This window comes from Triturus cristatus, chromosome 7, assembly GCF_964204655.1.
Source record: "Triturus cristatus chromosome 7, aTriCri1.1, whole genome shotgun sequence".
Lineage (NCBI taxonomy): Eukaryota > Metazoa > Chordata > Amphibia > Caudata > Salamandridae > Triturus > Triturus cristatus.
In genome coordinates, this window is record NC_140590.1 from 135639906 (window position 1) to 135660112 (window position 20207).

Here is a 20207-nt window from a genome sequence, read left to right on the forward strand (position 1 = left end):
AATGGAAGCAAAGTTCCAGAAGGCCTGTGCGGAGCATTGTTAGACCACCAGAGGGCTGTGTCTGCTGTATTACAGGCATTTCTTTGGTGGTGGGAGGGAAGGCACCCCACAGTGAGATGCAGTGTTGAAACTGCAAGTTAAAGATAAAAGCATGCCGCTTGTGAAGCGCCTACAACACACAGCAGTATTGTGGCGCTTTACAAATGAAGTGCGTTCCTTAATCTCATACCAAACATGAGCAGTGTTTCTAATCTAGTCAAGTCTGCTTCCTTTCGCTATAAATCATCACAGAACAGAAATATCCAAAGCATTCGAGGGCTGTATAGGACGTCACTGCTTGCACTTCTCTCACAAACACTGAAACATGATGTCACATTATCCGGTGGGTAAAATTAAAAATATAGGTATATTTATTCTGAGCTCCGAATTAATTAATAAAAAAAATTACCAACTGGAAATGCGGGGATTGAACCCGGGGCATCACTCATACAACGCATGCGCTCTAACACGGAGCTACGTCCCCTGGCTTATGAAACTCTCTCCTATAGGTTATGATATAGCAAACAAGCGCTCCGTGTTGGAACGGTACGACTCTCCCTTTAGGGTAGGTAACACAATTGCACGCTCCTTGCATTCAAAGTGAACAAAGTCCGACACTCCTGCCCCAACCCTTCTCACCAAGGAGCCCAAACTCACACTTCCAGTAACCGCAACAGAGTCTCGGCACCACGAATCCGCCTCGCAGTACCAGCTGCACACAGAAAGCTACTCATGTTATCACAGTTCAAGAAGGCCTACACTCCACTAGTAACTCCACCAACAATACGTGCTGGATTTATTGTACACGCAAGAACATTTTGTCTCGTTCATATCACAAATAATTACCCTGACACTTCTGTCACAGGTCACGTCAAGATGCCTAACACGCAGCTTTCAGATTTCAGAATGAAACCACACGTTTGATTTGTTGTGTTTTAGTTAAAGGTGAGATATGTGGCGTAATAAACGTTCAAGGGTTCGATTCCTGGATATCTCTTTTTTATTCTAGCGTGATCTTGGATTTTATTTTGTAATTTGGTTACAGTACGTAACCCACCTGGGCCTGCAGTCTTCACCTCGGGCATTAGAAAATATTTGCTTATCGGCTAATTTTCTTTCCCTTCCACAAAATGTAACTGTGATTGCTGCATCCTACATGAAGGGTCAAGGGGGTTGGCACGTGCGCCTCATTTAGTGCAGGTGATTGGCACGTGACGTACAAAATAACCTCGCGAGCTAATTTTGTAAGGGATGGAGTGACGCGAGAAATTAAAGCAAGGCTCCCATGGTCTTGTATGTGCAGTTGCGTTGGCGGTGGCCTAAAATGATAGAAAAATAAAACTGTGCAGTTAGCAATTAAATGATTTTCAGCGTGACAGCAGACTTTGACTGTAACAAATTTACACCTGCACTAGCTTGTGGTTGCGCAAAATTGACAAAGTAGTCTAATTTCACGATAATAATGTTTAAAATGGCCAGATTTTAAGTGATGTTTTATACGGTGGTTGAAAATAAACACAGATGACGACATATGCTACTTTGCTAGTAGGGTTTAAATCGCAATAACGAGCTGGCTGGAATAGTTGTAAATACGTCTTCTTGTTGTCTTCTGGGCTAGATATGTAGGAATGCTGAAAAGTAGTTGTGGAACAAGTGAAAAGCCCGCTGCGCTTATCTGTTATGGATAAGGATGCTTTTATTGCGTCCCGTCTTGTAAACGTCAAGGCACTCCAGGAAGCGGCGGACAGGCCCTGGTGCGGGGATATCTCGCTTTACGTTGCCAAGAGGCGACAGCGGGGCTTTTAGCTCCCACTCGAGGCTGAGAGAACTTGGCAGGCCTGGGATGGAGGGCGCGGAGGCAGTTACTAATGGAGGCGCTGCTAACTTACACCCCTCAGCGCGAGGCATTGGCCATATCGCACACAAGTGGAAAGTGACATTGCAGATAGCTGCCTGGCGTTTGACGTGTCTGGTAGGCGCTGCAGGCCAGGCGTAAGCGCTTCATGAAATCAGGTGTAAAAGTCATGCTGGGATCGTGAGCTCAAGTGGCAGAGAGGAGTGTCTTACATGTTAGGAACTGCTGCACGAAATATGTACTACAGACAGGGAACAAATCAGATGTCACTCTGGATTTTACTCTATAAAACAAATGACGGAACACGCATGATTTTACCGGAGCTCGCGGCACCATACAAAGTACTTCAGAAATATGCCAGCCGCGTTAAAGAGAGAGAAACGCTTTCCATTAAAACTGCAGCAATGGAGGCCTGTTTAGCATTTACAGAGGTTCATGCGATGAAGCCGAGAGGAAGGAGGCACTTTCCGTTTCGAGAGGCGTCTGCTAAATGTTTTGCCTCTTTATCTGCCGGTTTGATAATTGTGCACTCTTCAGTGCCAACAGCTTTCTTTGCAGGTTTTTGAGAGAAGTAATGCTTCAGGGCGCTTGTGGGCGTCTCATGTACCAGAGCCCCATCTGACTGAACTGCAGATTTAGGTAACGGGGGTATCTACAGGGATATAACAGGGACGAAAAAATGAAGGGGAGGGCGTGTCTTTCGCGGGCGCTTTGATTCGCGGGCGCTTTGATGTTCGCAGTGGCCGCGCGGCTCACTGAGAACATCAAAGCGCCCGCGAAATGTAAGTGATCGCGATCGCGCTCACACTTCAAAGCGGCCGTGTGGGCCGCGAAAGTGAAAGCAAACGAGTGCTTTCAGGCCTCCAAATGGTGCGCGCACCCGGACGGCGCACATGCACTGTATTTGGAGGCCTGAAAAGCCACTGTTTGCACTTCCAAAACTCGCTTACTATAAGTCTCGCCAGGGCAGCGCTAAAGCGCTGTCTCAGGCGAGACCTAAAAATGGGAAAAACAAATAAGAGACTTTGAGAGACAACATATCAAAACTCTTAAGAATAAGACAGAATGAAGAAAACCAACTGCATAATAGACCAAGGCAGAAACATTATCAGGAACAACCTGGAAGAAAAAAGGAGAAGGAGCAATCAGCCACTGGTAGAGGTGGAAGTATCCATGCCAGCGTTGGACTGCATGTGAATAAAATTTTTAAGCTCCGCAGGATCTTGAAAAGTCCAAGTCTTATTCTGATGAGTTACTTTGAAGGTACAAGGATGGAACAAACCAAATCTGGCACCAAGAGAGCGCAAAGGTGTACGAAGGTTCAAAAACTCTTTTCTTCTCGCTGCAGTAACATTGGAAACATCCTGAGCAAGGAAAACCCTCTGGCCCAACCAGGAAACTTGGCGCTTGGCTCTAGCCGCAGAGAGGACAAGGAGTAGGTCCGTGAACTTCAGAAAGAGAATGATAACTCCTCGAGGCTTAGTTGCAGTTGATAGACGAGGACCCAGCCTGTGAGCCCTTTGGATACTAAGAGAGGTGGTAGGAGGCATATCCAGAAGTTTCGGGAGGAAAGAGGAGAAGAACGAGACGGGGTCATCACTCTCCAAAGACTCCGGCAGACCATAAATGCGCAGGTTGTTCCTCCTATTTCTGTTTTCTAAATCTTCGGTATGTTGCTGAAGAGCAAGAACAGATTTCTCTAGCGAGGTGATACGCTGAGAGTGAGATTGAAGCTCCGAGATCTGATGTTCCACCACCGACACTCTGTTCTCAATAGTTGACCACCTCTCCTCAAAAAGTTGCATCTTGTGATTGGTTTCCTCAACAAACGGACGTAAAGCCCGTGTCTCTTCCAGAATTAACTCCATGGAGATAGGGGGTGATGGTTGGTCCGGAGGAGTAGAGTTCTGTTTTAATCGCTTGGATGACGTTGCAGAAGAAGAGGACTTACTGGAGGCTGGCTGTGACAAGGGAGGACAACTGGACGACGCTGCCGCCATTGGATCCGTAGAACTGGAAGAAAGATCAACTGATGAGGAAGGGGAAGGAGGAGCCGTGGAAGCCCTTTGAGGGTACAAAAACAAACTTCGGGCTGCGTAGCTTGCCCATAGGTGTCCTCCAATCAAATCCCCACAAAGATCGCACCTCAGGGGAGTGCGCAGCGTCGTCACAAGATTTTTAATAGGCACTTAACGGGATAACACCGATCCACCCAATGCCCTCACAGCCACCTCCTCCTGCCACAATGAAGAACCAAGGGCTCCGAAGGATTTGAAGCAGGAAAATAAAGTGGCACAAAACAGCGTCTGACAGAAGTCCTCGATCCACAAGCAAACTGAGGAAAGTGCACCCTTGTCAATAAAAAAAAAAAAACTCCTTTGAAAGTTGGCTATAAAGTGTTAAATACAAAAAGAAGAAAAAAGTGAGGAAATTATGCAGTGTCCAGCGAGGTCGCACTCCGAAATTCCATGTTCATGAGGGGAAATACAGCTGCGTGTAAATCATCGCGCCGAAAAACAAAATGGCGGCCGCTATGAGGCGCATCCAAAACGGGATAAAAACGGAGCTTTTAAAAGACACCAAGTGCTCATTTCAGGCTCACCATGCGCTCTACATGCTCCGACTGCAGGAACCGGCGGAGAGTGTGGGGAAACATCGCATAGACCGGTGCTAGGCAGGAGAGATCATCCCAGTGCGGCGGAGCCCCGGACTCAGGCGGCCATCTTGAGCGGCGTCCAAGCCGCTCAAGAGGTCTGACTATCTCTAAATGAGGCGGGCGGACCCAGGTTTTGGCGGGCAGCATACTCTGTTTGCGATGAAGCGCATTGTCTACTAAACTCTTAATTAGGCTCGAGGCAGCCTTGTATTTGGCGATCTCAGCATTCAGCGAGGCAGGTGATAAGCTCCTCAGAAAGATGTTTTCCTCCTCCATTTATAAGTGACGCATGCGCAGGCCTAATGAAGTAGACAGTGGGCCCAGAGTGATAAGAGACCTCCTGCAGCAGGAAGACAGCATTCACCCATATGCCCAAGTGTTGCATGCGCACCAGAAGCTAACATCAGAGCTCTCTCTTTAGAAACTACAAGGCACATAGGTGTTGGGTCTGAAACTTTCCTTTTGCATGGAAGCTAAACATCACTCTCAGTTTTTGTTTGTTTTTTGCTTGTTGGTGGTTTATGTGAGGTGCTTTTGTCTCACTGCGGAGCTGGGGGAAGCTGTACAGTCTACTTAAAAGTTTGATATACATATTGAGAATGTTGGTTTCTTATCCACTGACCTTTGACCTTTGTTCTTTCCCTCCACTTGTGGTCTCTGCGTCTCATCTTCTTGTGGCTCATTCACGGGCAGGTGTTGTTGCCTTGGTGTCCTTCAAGAAGGAAGCTCAGTAGAGGGTGAACTGAAGAAGACCTGAAGCAGGAAACAGAATGGATGGTGCTCAAGAACACTGGCATGAAGCCACCCGGTGCTGGACTCTTTCGGAGCAAGTGCTCATCATTTTCAGCTCTTTTTTGCACAGAAACAGAGCTGAACATAGGAAGACCTGCAACATGGCTGTTAAGATGCCTCCGCTGCTTTCATACTTTGAAAAGTCTCCAGAAGAGGAGATAACATTACACTCAACATTCCTACAAGAATGGACTGTAAAATACTTTGATTTTGCTGACATACAAAACCTATGGATTGTGGAACTTATTTTCTATTTTCAAATAAATTGTTTTTTTCTAATGGTTTTGTAGGTTTTACAGTTTGTTTCAGATTATTAACATTTGGTGTTACAATATAGACACTAAGGGGGTCGTCATCCAAACTAACAAGTATTCACCGTTAGTTTCAGGTCTCTAGTCTTCTGTAGTCTTGGGATGAATGCTGGAGGACTCCGGTCATTGGACACCCATTTGTGTTGCTTCTGTGATCTTAGTGATTCGATGTGATTATGTTTCCCAAGTGAAACTGGTTGAATAGGTCTCTAGAACCACGGTTAGTATTACAGAAAGGACCTCAGTGGCGCAATGGGAGTGTTTGCCTGCTTTTTACATCCCCAGGTCACCATGATATTGCAGAAGGGACCGCCGACGCTTGTGCTACCCATTCTATAACACTGACAGCGCTGGCACACATTTAGCTCCAGCCTTATCGTGTGAGGGTGTTCCCTCATTTACATGGGAGTGTGGCCCCATGCAAAGGAGGGAATTTATATGCTTCTGCATCTGCACTGTATTACGGATGTTGGCATAGGGACAAGCTTGTTCTTAGGAGGTGCACTGACAGTACAGTAATGCACTCTTAGTGCAGACCCGCAGAGCATCACTCTGGAATGGAGAAAGGGGACCCCCAGAAATCCCCTGCAGGTGGGTTGTATTGTGTCCACCTTCCACATAGGTTAGTCCATCCCACTTGCTGCCTTGTTCTCTCTGCCACATCTCTCAAATAAAGTGAGAGGCTACATTGGTTTGACCTGAGAAGAGCCTTTAGTTTTTATATTATGCACACCAGGAATGCTGTGTAGATGACCAGCTTGTCATAGGTTTGGCTGGGGCCAAGAAGGGGAAGGTAGTGCAGAAAGTGACCCTTTCCAGGTGGATCATCTGTACTTAAACACATGCTATGCCCTGGGCAAGAAGAAGCCAGTCTGAATGCCTACCAGCTCACTTCATCCAAGGCAGAGGTAGCTCAGTGCATTGGCGAGGGCTGTCCCTCCTCTGTCTGGCAGGCTGCTATGTGGTTATTTTGCATGCATTCGCCAAGCACTGGTGGGTAGACAGCCAGTTCCACAGAGTGAGGTCACTCCTCAGATCCTTTTAAGGGGCACTGCTTGGGTATCTCTTCTAAATGTGAGGTAGATTTGGTTAGAAAATAAAGTCAGAAGAATAAGTCACACACTTTCACTTTTCCTGGTGGATAGTCTATCTAACTGCAGATTTCTCAACCCCTTCTCCCCTGTTCCGGGGAGTGGACACTTTTTTTGGCAGAAAGGCCCTGAGCTAGTTTTACCACACCGTAACATCCATATTGTCATGATTGACTGGCATCTGAAGTCACCCAGGAGAGCAAGATACTGAGAGTGCGCAGGAACTAGATGGAGAACAAATGGCAGCATTTGAGGAGCTGAAGAGCAGAATGTGTGAAGCCCCTGCTTTGGGTATGCCAGACTATGAAAAAGAGTTTGAGTTGTACTGCAGTGAGAGAAATGGATGTGCACTTTCAGTGTTAATTCAGAAGCATGGACAGCTGAGGAGGCCTATTGCGTACTTCTCATCGACACTTGACCCTGTAGCTGTGGGTTTACCAGGTTGTTTGAAATCTGTAGCTGCCACATGCAGAAGCCTGGAACAGAGTGAGGGTATAATAATGGGATATCCTGTAAGGGTATTCGTACCTCATAATGTGGCAATTCTTTTGACAAGAAGCAGAACTCAGTATATGTCACATAGTCGGCTGACTAAATATGAGAAAGTCATTCTGGGAGCATCAAATGTGACTCTTGAGAGATGTGTGAACGTGAATCCAGCAACATTGTTGCCAGATATTGAAAATGTGGGTGTGAAAACAGAAGATGATCACAATTGTTTAGATGTGCTTGATTACTGTACAAAACCGAGACCAGACATAAGAGATCTTCCATTGCCTGAGAGTGATCATGTGTTGTTTGTGGATGGATCATGTCTGAGGAATGATGAGGGTGTGCTGAGTGCAGCATATGCAGTGTGCAAGGTTTCAGAAGTTATGGAAGCTTCACCATTGAAAGGAGTGAAATCTGCTCAAGTTGCTGAATTGGTGGCATTGACAAAAGCTTGCAAAATTGGAGAGAATCTGAGAGTGACTGTGATGACTGATAGTCAGTATGGATTTGGAGTTGTGCATGATTTTGGCCAGCTTTGGCTACAGAGAGGTTTCTTGACGTCGAGTGGGACTCCAATAAAGAATGCTGAAGTGATTGGAAAATTACTTGAGGCGATACAGCTGCCTAAAGAATTAGCAGTTGTAAAATGTGCTGCCCATGGACAAGGAGATGATTTTGTAACGGTTGGAAACCGATTCGCAAATGACATTGCACAGTATTGTGCGAAAAATAATCACTCGATTAATGGGGAACGAGAAGGGGAAATGTCTTTTTGTTCTGTGATGTTTACTAATGTCCTAGAGACATGGGATGAGGTGAAACAGTTGCAGGATGAGGCAGGAAAGGAAGAAAAGAAAGACTGGATCAAGGCAGGTTGTGCCCCAAGAGAAACAGATCATGTTTGGGTCTATAGAGATGGTAGACCAGTCATGCCTAACTCTATGTTGTCAACAATGGCAAGGATGTATCATGGCCAGGGACATTTGGGAAGGGATGCGATGATCAGGTCTTTTAAACAGACTTGGTACAATGCAAAGTTCAGGACGATTGCAGAGAGCATCTTCAAAGATGTTTGATTTGCCAGCAATTTAACACTGGGAAAAAGACAGTGGTGAGTCTGGGAACGATAGGCAGAGAAGGTGGTCCTTTTACGAGAATGCAGATTGATTTCATTGAAATGCCCCAAGTGAACAGATTGAGGTATGTTCTAGTGGTAGTCTGTTTGTTCTCAAGATGGGTGGAGGCCTATCCGACTAGGAGAAATGATGGAATAACAGTGGCAAAGTTACTGTTAAGAGAGTTGATTCCTAGGTACGGGTTTCCAGTAACGATTGAGTCTGATAGAGGTGGACACTTCTATAATGAGCTCATGAGTTTAATTTGTGAAGCATTGAGCATACAGCAGAAGCTACATTGTGCATACAGGCCAGAGGCTTCTGGCGTGGTGGAGCAGATGAACGGCACGATCAAGAACAGGATTGGTAAGATGTGTTTAGCCACTGGAATGAAATGGCCTGATGTCTTGCCTCTAGTGCTAATGACTATTAGATCTACTTCAGATTGCACTACTGGTTTGAGTCCACATGAGATTTTGATGGGACGTGCAATGCGTCATGCATTTGTACCTGTCAATAAGTTGATGACAATAACTGATGACATGATTTTGGATTACTGTAAAGGCCTGGCTGACGCAGTTCATTCTGTGTTTCACCAGGTTGGAGAAGACGCTACCACACTTGAGAAGAAGCAAGCTCATGATCTGAGTCCAGGGGACTGGGTGAGGATTAAAGTACACAGAAGAAGAAATTGCTTGGTTCCAAGGTGGGGAAGGCCAAGACAAGTTATTCTGACTACGACAACTGCAGTAAAGTGTGCTGGTGTGAAAAACTGGGTACATGCAAGTCATACTCTGAGAGTTCCAAACCCAAAAGATGGGACTGGTAAGGAGTATTTTGAAGAGTCAGATTCCAGCGATGATGAAGAAGCTGAGTCAGTGCAAAGAAATCGAAATTCTGAAAGAGAATCAGAAGAGGCTTCAAGAGAACCAGTGAGAGTCTCAGAAGGGAGATCAGATTCTGTAAGAGTGTCTGAAGTTCCAACGAGAAGAGGAGAAAAAAGAAGAGAAAAGAGCAGTTCCACAGAGAATACTCCTGAATCAGATGAGGAGATTGAAGAACCACTTGAGATTATACCTGAAGAAGTAGGGTCAGAAGAAGATAGAGAGGGACAGATTGCGGAAGACCCCCGAGGAGGTGTAGGGAACATTCTTGATAAGCTAGGTGAAGGGACAAGTAGACAGCAAGAAGATTGCGTGTCGGAGACCCGAGGAGGGACAGAAATAGGGAAGTCTCAAACAGTGGTGGAAAAGACTGTGGAGCGAAAGAAAACTGCTGAAGAACAAGAGGCATTTGAAACAGAATCGGATGAAAGTGAGAATGAGAAATCAGAGGGTCGAGTTCTGAGAAAGAGAACTTGGATTGGAGAAAGAAATAATAAAGAAACAAGACCAAAAAAGGTTGTGAGAGGAGATCTTTGGCTGAACAACAGAGTAAAGAGGCTGAGATACAGATTGACACGAGCAAATACTTCGAAAGCTGAACAAGTGAATGAGGTGTCGAGTCAGAATCCAGCAAAAGGTGAAAAAAGAAAAGAGTCGAAAGAACCAGAGGAGATCAAAAGGATAAGAAAACCTAACCAGAAGTATAGGTCGCCGGAATGGACGTACGTGGCACTGTCTGAAGGTGAAGAGGCAGAAAGTCAAGGAAATCCAGAGGAGACCGTACGAGAAGTGGTTGAGGAAGATACAGGTGAAATCCTGAAAGTTATCTTGACTGACATTGATGAAAAGTCGGATACTGAGGATGTTGTTGGAGATCTAATACAATTTGATGTCGAAGAAGTTGAAGTGAAGAATGATGAATATCCAAATTGAGTGAACTAAAGGAGTCACTTGGAGAAAAGTGAAAAGAAGAAAAATCTGAAATTAGCTGTGTGAAATAATCTAGAGTTCTAAAACTCAGTGGTGGAGTAGAAGAGGCTAAGTCAAAAGACACTGCCAAAGTAGTAAAATGGCTAACATAGAGAATAACCAAAGTAGATGTGCCTTCTTAAAAAGATGGTGTAAAATGTGCTGCTGCTGTACTGGATTATTAATGCTATTATGGGGTGTATTAGCTTTATTAGTTACTTTTAGAGTTACAATAGGTACATTTGAGATACATACTGAGAATGTGACTAATGCAAAGAAGAGTTCACAAAAAGTAGTTCCAACTAGAATTGGTAATACTTATATACATAAAGATAGGTCAATTAATGATTTTTCAAGTAATGTTTTTTCAAAATTGTTGTATGAATACGTGAAGACAATGGAAGTTAGGGATTGCTACGTATGTATGCAGTTACCTGCATCCGTTTCAGAGGGTGTTACTTATCACCATTTACCAGCTACGTATGGAATTTCATGTAGTGTGTTGAGTAGTGTTTTTTATTTGTTAGGGAAAATAGATTATGAGATGTCTAACAAAGATAACATTTTTGGGCAATTGCCTATGAACAAAAAGCTGAATTCAGCTAAAGAAGCTAACATTTTTGGTGAGATTTTTATTGAAAAAGAAGAATTAACATTAGATTACATTTTTAAGAACAATTTAACTTGCAGTTTGAAAGAAGAGGAGAAAGCTTTCCTAAACATGGTAGAGGAAAGGAGAATGAGCATGCATGAAAAGGCAGGGAAATATAAAATGAGTGAGACAATTTGGGACATTGAGATGGGGAAAGAATTGAGAAATGGGGCTAGTCCAACTTTAGCTCTAGATGCACCACAGAAGGGTAAGCTATGCATTACAAGAAGGAAATCCCAATATGATACATATTTTGTTGGGACTAGTGAGTGTCATGATACATACTTCATTGCAACAGGATGGGGTTTCAAGGGAGGAGAGGATCCAGTTTTCCCAGGAGTGTATTATGTTTGTGGGAACAAGGCTTATTACAGGTTGCCTGACCATTGGTATGGCACGTGTTATGTGGGCCTGGTCTTTCCAAAGATCTTTCATATAGATAGAATAGAAGATGTAGAACATATTAATTTACTAACACGTTTTAAGAGAGAAACTTGGTCTGAAATTGTAGGTGATATTTTTGGAGCTTTAATTCCAGCAGTGGGAATTTCTTTGAATGCATATGGAATTCGGAAACTGTCAACAGTGGTGGATCGCTTATCGACAAGTACCGCTGGAGGGTTTCTTTTGGTGAATACGGAGATGATTGCCATACGTGCCATGTCTATGCAAAATCGACTTGCCCTTGATATTCTATTGGCCAAAGAGGGTGGAGTCTGTGGAATGCTGAAAGTTCAACATTGTTGCACTTACATTCCTGACGAAAGCAAAGACCTGAAGGTCTATATCAAAAATATTACTGATTTGCATGAAGAATTAGTACCACTGGAAGCTGAGAGTATCTGGACTAAAATAGCTAATAAAATAGTTGCTGTTAAGAGTTTTATTGCAAAAATAGGTAGTACTATTATAGGTAAGATATTGTTTCCTTTGACTTGTATAATTGTTGCTTTATTGATACTAAGATTGGTGTGTTTGTGTTGTAAAAACAGGGGAGGGAAAAAGAAATTAATCAATTTTTTTTTTTGGGGGGGGTTTTTTATTTGGTGATAATATCACCAAAGGGGGGATTGCTGGAGCAGAGTTTTCTGTTGAAAATTTATTGGATTTTTAAGCTCCAGTTTTGTCTATATGTCGAAAATTAAAAATATTAATTGGAAATCATTAATTATTTGTTTTGTGTAAAAATTCTGATTAACCAACACGAATTAACAAGAGAAAACTACACGTGGGAATGCATATATGTTGCTTAATAATAATGTGCAGGTTTAATTAAATGAATGTTGCTGAGTGCTGTTTGTTTTAAGCACAAAAACGCTTTTGAAATAACGTGTACTAATGCTTTATTGTGTTGCAAAAGGCTAGATAATTACATACACATAAGGGTATTAGTGGGGTTAACACTGTTTAATCACTATGCTGTGGTAACGTTGTTTTTGTCTCTTTTAATTAAGATGGTCCGTTTTGGCCTATGATAAAATGGCTGCCGTTTACAGCCTGTGCTCGAGTGATCGAATTCGGATGAGAGGGCCTTGCTGAACATGGTTGAAAGTCACCTGACCATGGCATCTGCTGGAGTTTTGAAAGTTTCCGTGATGACAGTGACTCCAGGCAAGCGTCCAAGTAACCTTGGAGGACAAGGGAGCCACAATGAACTTTGTGATTACAGTGGTGGTTCCGAGGAAATGTGTGCGCAAAAGAAACATTTGTAAAACTCGAGTTTCCTTCTTCCGTCTTTTTATTTTTGTGATTTTTCTGAGCGGAGATTTTCCAAATGTAGCGATGCTACATCCTTTCCTGCTCGCTCTGCTCAGCGGTTCAACGGATATTCAGAACGTTTTATGTTGCTTTAATTTGTAAGATTTTCTATAAGTATTGTTAGCCTAGAGAGGGTCTAAGGCCACTTCTTCCCAAACCTGCGTTGGTGAGGATCGATGCTGTGAGGACGGTGACTCGGGAGACTTCTACTGAGAGACCTGTCCTGACCCATTTATGACATTTAGCTAGAATAGGTAACTATGAGAATAATGATTTTGCTTGATTGATTTTCTTTGAACTAATTTTAGATAAAGTACCATTATTTTAAATACAGTGTTGGTGGTTATTTCTTGTCAATTATTGAGTACTCTATTTGATTATTGTTGTTTAGATCTTGACTCAGGACAGTATCAAACTGATCCTATTGGCCTCACTGTAGATACAGGGTGTTTAGGAGTTTTCTCTCCGCAGGTTCAATGCTGATAGAGTAATCGAGTGTATGTTAGTGAAATGGGCCCAAGTGTGTGATGAGTGCATGTGCGTGTATCTGTGAAATTACTCTATCCGTGGAAGTAGGGAGAATTTGTATGCCCTGATCTGCACCAGTGGTGCCTACATGCAACCTTTTATTCCAGGGAGGGGCAAGGCTGTTGTATAGTGCAAAGGCGCCACCTGCTGGTGCAAAGGAGCAAATACTTTTAGTCTGGCAGCTGGGACTAATCTAAAGGTCAGGAAACAGAGGTCAGAGACATATCCACAAGAAATAGCATCAAAGGTTAAGTATCTTGTTCATAGCCTGCTAGCATCAATACTCTTAGAGCTATCTTAAACTCCAACACTAGTTACTCTTCCTGTACTATGGCATCCAGAGTTCCATTGATACTGGTATATAGGTCTGGGGTGGAAATCCTTCAAAATGTTGTGGAGCCTGAAGTGACCTGGACCTGAAAGGTCTGTGAATAAGCAGCAGCCCGCTGTCCTCAGGAAGTACATACAGTTTACAGCTGAAACATTTCTATACTATACTAATCACATTTATAGAGCACATGGGGACCCGTAGGCAGCCCATCGCTGCTGGAACCACACTGAGTAGAAACAGGGCCAGCTCTAGGGCGGTATGAGCGGTGCCATTGCACTGGGCACTGACTTGGGCGGGGGCGCCATGTTTATTGTTTTAACATTTTAAAAGCACCTGATGCTGCGTTCCTTGTGGCAGCAGTTTTCAGGCATCATTAAACATGTCAAGATAACTTTGTTGATTAATGTTCTTCCTGGAGAGAGACAGGAGCTTTATCTAGGAATCTTGGAAGTTTTGACTCATCGTAGTGCAGAGGGTTAATATGCCTGCTGCAAAGAACATGTCCCATTCAGATCACAAAGCGCACATAATATAAATATCAGTGGGTTACTGCTTTCGTCACAGAGATCCTTTTGTTACTTGCAGTTTATAAGTTAAAGTCCTAATATAGAGCAGTGAACTATTAACTGTCATCAAACAGCTGCATGCAAACTGCAAGGAATATATTTGAGCAATATGTTTTTTGCCTTGTTTTTCGTTATCATTGTATTGCAAAAAGGGTTCATTTGGGTAGAAATCAATTCTTATTATTAAGGAAAACCCATAACAATGGTGTTGCATTTTAAATTCTGAATTTGTGTTTTTCCAGACCAAGGACTCTTCAACTATACTGCCTACCACAATGGATGATATGCCACTCCTACACCTTGTAGGCCTCTGTATTATGTAACATTTCCTACACATTGATTACACATGTATGATTGTGCAATGTGTGTGTGATGTAATGTGTTCTGAAACTTTAAACTTTTGAGTGGTGCTATAAAACTAAATGAAGAGACAGTGGTTATGGAGACTTTAGGGGTACCGTCAAATGGTGAAAGTGAGGGAATCCGTGGCAGAGGTGGTCAATGGGGCGGGCACCAACAAACATTATCGCACAGGGCACCACCAGTGCTAAAGCCGGCCTGAGTATAATGGATACTCCGTCTGGGGCTAGTACTTGAATAGCCAAGTCTTGAGTAGTTTATGCATAGACAGTTTGTTGTGCACTGTCCGCAATGCTAGGGGTAGGGAGTTCCAGAGATTGGATACACTGAAGCTGAAGGATCGTCGTCCACTTTCTCCTCTTCTGCTAGAAGGAACTGTGGCCCTTTGTGCATTAGAGTATCCAAGGATCCTTTTAGGGATGTAGGGGGCAATGAGCTGATGAGAGATTTGAGGTCCTTGCATTTGGATGGCTCTGTGCACAATGCACAGGGCCTTCAATTTCATTATTTGGGCGACTGGGAGCCAGCTTAGGTCTGTAATATCTTGTCTCACAGACGGGTATCTGGGTATTTTTAACAAAGTACATGCTGCTGCATTCTGCACAACTTGTAATTTGCTGATGACTGCTTTGGGTGCACCCAGGTAGAGTGAGTTGCATTTGTCCAAGAGGAAGAGGATCAGTGACTGAACTAAGAGCCTCCTGGATCGGTGGATGCAGGTAAAGTATTTTGCATAACATTCGATGGAGACTAAAACAACAGTCCAAGAGTTTGGTAGCCTGGGTTGCCACAGATGGAGTTTTATCCAAACGTACCCTGCCTCGACATTTCAGCCAACCCAGGGACCGGGGGGGGGGGTTGGATTGTTCCCTATGATCATCAGTTCGGTTTTGCTTCCATTCAATTTAAAGCAAGACTTGTCCATCGAACTGGCTGCAAGCTCCAGACATGGTCCCGAAGTGGGGGCTGCAGGGTCCAGGTCTGGGGTGAGTGAGAATACCAGTTGGGTGTCATCCAAGTAGAAGACTATGAAGATCCTGAATTGAGTTACAATGTCTGCGAGTGGCTGTATTTAACGATTAAAAAGCATGGGACTCCAGGAAGATCCCTGCAGGACTCCACAGTTGTGAAGGATGATGTCTGAAGAGAAGGACTCGTTGAATACCTGAAAGGATCGGTCCGTCAGGAATGAGCTGAGCCAGGTCAGGGCTTTCCCTGATACTCCAGCCCTTTGAATCCTTTTTGAGCAGAATGTTGTGATTCACCGTGAAGAAATATAAACTCCTTCTCAGGGGTCTCACTGACACTTAGTCCATTCAAACCAATAATAAAGAATTTGGCACAGAAGCTGAAATATAAAAGAACATTTTTATTAAACTCAAATGAGTGTGACTACGTCACACAGAAGCCGTAGCAACTGAATGAGGTAGTCCATAGAATGGTCTTACTTCACGTCTTATATACTCTTTATCCTGCCCCAGGCATGTAAGGGAGTTGTACCAATTACATTCCTAAACAAATGGAAAATCTGGAGGGTCAGCAGGTGAGTAGCCTTTGGGGTTTTAGCAGGATATGGGCAAAACATTATAATTACATAGTTCACAAAGGTTAATCTGATTTAGATGGCACTGCAGGGCATGGCATGATTACATGTACAGTATCTTGATTGGCAATCTTAGACAAAGATCGATCAGGGAAATTGGCTTTGCGAGGTCAGTTTCAGGTGAAGAGGTCAGTTTTACAGTTCATTCCAGAGTCAGAAAGAAACCTAGTTAATGTATACATAGACTAAGAAGGCCAGGCCACTTCTTTCGCCAGGCTACCTTCACAGGCCATTCAAACCAATAATAAAGAATTTGGCACAGAAGCTGAAATATAAAAGAACATTTTTATTAAACTCAAATGAGTGTGACTACGTCACACAGAAGCCGTAGCAACTGAATGAGGTAGTCCATAGAATGGTCTTACTTCACGTCTTATATACTCTTTATCCTGCCCCAGGCATGTAAGGGAGTTGTACCAATTACATTCCTAAACAAATGGAAAATCTGGAGGGTCAGCAGGTGAGTAGCCTTTGGGGTTTTAGCAGGATATGGGCAAAACATTATAATTACATAGTTCACAAAGGTTAATCTGATTTAGATGGCACTGCAGGGCATGGCATGATTACATGTACAGTATCTTGATTGGCAATCTTAGACAAAGATCGATCAGGGAAATTGGCTTTGCGAGGTCAGTTTCAGGTGAAGAGGTCAGTTTTACAGTTCATTCCAGAGTCAGAAAGAAACCTAGTTAATGTATACATAGACTAAGAAGGCCAGGCCACTTCTTTCGCCAGGCTACCTTCACAGGCCTACGTGAGGGCAACACAAAATGGTGGCACAATAAAATGGAGTCAGTCTAAAGAATTACAGAACCTCAGACACTCCTTTTGCCATTACGTAGGCAATAACCTAAGACTCATGTTAATCTGAATCTAGGTCTATATCGATATTCATTAGGTCGTCAAGGTGTTGCTGTAACATCATCTTATTATTCTCTACTTCTCTCGGGACAGGTCTCCGAACACACATAGTAGCACGAAGACTCACTTCTGGTGGACCATTTTTGGATGCTAGAGGTGGAGCCACTTCCTCTTCCTTGGCAATTCAGTCAAATGAGAACTTAATTAACATTTACTTTATACAATTGCACTGGAATCGCTTGTGCAACTGTGCCCAAAGTCCGTTCCAAGCCTCTCTGGCAGGCTTCTATCGTCCATCAAATCTGCTTCCATTGTCTTCTTGCGCATTGGGCCTCTCGATTCAGGCCTCTTCATGAAAATAGTACTGCTTAGTTGGAGTGCCCTCCTGGCAAACACTCACAGCTCACTCGAAAGTCTCAATGTCACAAGGCAGTGCACCAGTGTCTCTCCTCTGCGGCAGACACTACAAATAATGTGCTCTTCATTGGTCATGGGCACAGATCCTCTTGTGCAGACCCGGGTCTACATTCTCAGGCTCCAACACTCATTATTCAGTGTCAAAGGACGCTCAGGCTGCTCTTTCATGGGCACCATAATGTACTGCCTTTTGTCAATCTTAGATCCTCCAGTGCACTGCCCTTCTATTGGAGCAAAGAAAAAGGGGGGGGGGTGGCCAAAACTCAGCCCAAGGGGTTCAAGGGACTGCACACTGTCAGAGGTTACCAGCACATGACAGGTAGAAAACTGAAGCCTCAAACCAGCCCTGCTATCAACAACAGGGATCCTTCTCTTTCGCTCTTTTACACTGAAACTCTGGTTTTGTGATGCCCAATGCCGTCTGATGGAGCAAGTACGATACCATTGATAGCGCGCTGGCGATCGCTGTTCAGCCTTGCTACTTTCTGGGTGCTGGGGCTGTAGGGCCAAGACATCCGCCTTTCATCTGTAGCTGTCACTGATGGGAATTAGGCTTAAATCAATGTTCTGCAGGTTATTATGACTTAATTCCCGCAGAATCTAGTGACGTAGGAAATGTGACACAGTTGTTAGTTTCCTTCAGTGTAGTATAAAAACAGTTCATTGTATTTAACAATAGGACTGCAGGCAGGTGGCCTGCAATCTTCAAGGGAGTGGCCAGAAGCCATGGGACAACTCTGGTTTAGAATGCACTGTCACTCTCATAAGATGCAAAGGCAGTACTTCTAGTCCAGGGGTCTCCAACGAGTAGCTCGGGAGCCACTGGTAGCTCGCCAGTACCTTCAAAGTAGCTCTCTGAGGTGAAGTTAAGCCCAGAATCAATTTCAGAGTGGTGCCTATTAAAGAAGGCAGCACTGATCATCTCAAGACCCTAAGAGTGCCAGCCAGCCAAACGTATCACAGTAACTCATACCAACACTCAAACACACAGTGTGCCAGCCTATAGGATCAGCTACATGACAGTCTGTATCCAATCTCAATATAATTAAGCCACAAGGAGATTGACCATGTTGCAGTTTCTCCTTTATCAGTCACAACATGTGTTTGAACAGTGCACCATCAAAAAGGTATGGCACCAGTAGCCTGAGCTGTAATCAGTGCTGACTCACCAAAATGCGGGACTGCAGGAGCCAGAGTGAAAATGTGTCAGTTAGATGCATGATCAGCTCAAAACCTGAGGAGAACAGGGTATGATACAGACCAGAGAAAACTAAGACTTTTAGAACAGATCACCATATTAAACGCTCCTAATAGAGAAGGAGGTTGCTCCAAGGGGAGTGTGGAAAAAAAAAAAGAAAATGCTCATGAGGTAGGACAGATATAAAGGAGGGGAATCCAAAAGGCAAATTCAATAACCAATCAATTAAACATTCTGGTATCATTAGTAAAACTGGACGTGGTTCATAGTGGCACCAGTTTTACAGATAGGCCAGTCCCTTATGGATTTACAAATGTTCATTTCATGATTTTCTAATGGGATAAACATCTCTTAAATTACTACATCTGTGTGTTCCTACATTCCTTATCTAGAACACCTCAAAAGGGGAAACGCATGATACAAATTATCAGGGGCATGCAGATACCTCCCTTTAATAATTGTGCAGCAAGTGCACCATGCAATACACAGGCTAAACAATATCTCCTCATGATCACTGAGATTACCTGTCACCCTAGCCTAATAATTCTCAGGTCTCTGGTGTCTGATTTACAATTTTTCCTTTCCCTAGTCACCTGTCCGGAGGGGGCACTATACCCACTTAAAATCACAATCCTGCTACTCAGGACAGCAAATAAGAAACTCTTGGTGTCTCTTATGACTACATGTAGAAGTGCAATATCATAAGGAAAGTTAGGTCACCTTTAGCAAGAGCCACAGATTTATAGTTCATCCTTAGGGTCTAATCAGGGAACATCAATCTAGGCTGCTCGTCCCTTAAAGGAAGGAGCAGTAACATGACTAACTGCAGGTGACACACTTTTAATCCTGTATATCTCTTTTGTTTATTTTTTTTTTCAATACCATTATAACCAAATAGACATGCACTGGTGAAGTGTTGTCTGTCATATTCACAGCATGAAATATCATATCTGTGAAATTTAGTAACCAGAACAAGTCCAACCAACTGTTGCGTAGCGATGGGCATCGTCATGACCATCCCCTCACAACACAGGGGAGCTTGTAACAGTATTAAAAGCAAAAGCGTAAACACAACGCAAAAACAAAAACAAACGTGCATAAAATAAAAACACACATGTCAAGCCATCAGGTATACTTGCTGTATACCAAGCACAGAAAGCATAGACAAATTACAATAGCACATATAAATGAGCGGTGACGCACGCTCTTCATAGACAAATTACAATAGCACATGTAAATGAGCGGTGACGCACGCACTTCATGCAGCCCAAAACCCAATATTCGGGCCTGCTTTATTTGTCAGAAAGTACACGTTCTTTTACTTTCCTCACTCTCCTTTTGACAACTGGTCACCAGTTAGTGGTGATCAGCTGTCAAATACAACTTACTGTGTCGTTTCTGACACACAGGACCAGCAGGAACAATTCATAGAAGGACAAAATGCAAAAACGTAAAAAACACACAAAATTGTTTTCTTCAAAGGAGTCATACAAAAACTCCTCGTTTCAACATACTGCTAACCCCCACCTTACTGACCTCAAGGTCAAAATCTGCCTCTCCTTAGCCCTCTCTCTCTTCACCCTGAAGCTGTCAAAGACAAAACAAACCTTCCTAACTCTTTCTAACTTGCAATAACCAACCCTATCCAAAACCACATACCATATATATTACTCCCTTTAGGGGCCACAATCCACTCCTATTCCCAGACTCAAAAACATCTACTGTGAAT

The 20207-nt window shown here is 43.5% G+C and overlaps 1 protein-coding gene across 2 annotated transcripts in view; it reads left to right on the forward strand.

Annotated features, from left to right (window-relative positions):
• The window catches only part of LOC146809032 (lens fiber membrane intrinsic protein-like), a 51635-nt gene extending 38692 nt beyond the window's left edge, over positions 1–12943 (forward strand). The window contains exon 5 of one of the 2 annotated variants that reach the window (XM_085615834.1): positions 12311–12943. In XM_085615834.1, coding sequence (XP_085471960.1) covers positions 12311–12381 — 71 coding nt within the window. In that variant the 3' untranslated portion in view covers positions 12382–12943. Of the gene's footprint in view, positions 1–5243; positions 5622–12310 lie in introns of those variants that run through there. The other variant, XM_085615835.1, reaches the window with a different exon arrangement.
• Positions 12944–20207: the final 7264 nt, after the last annotated feature.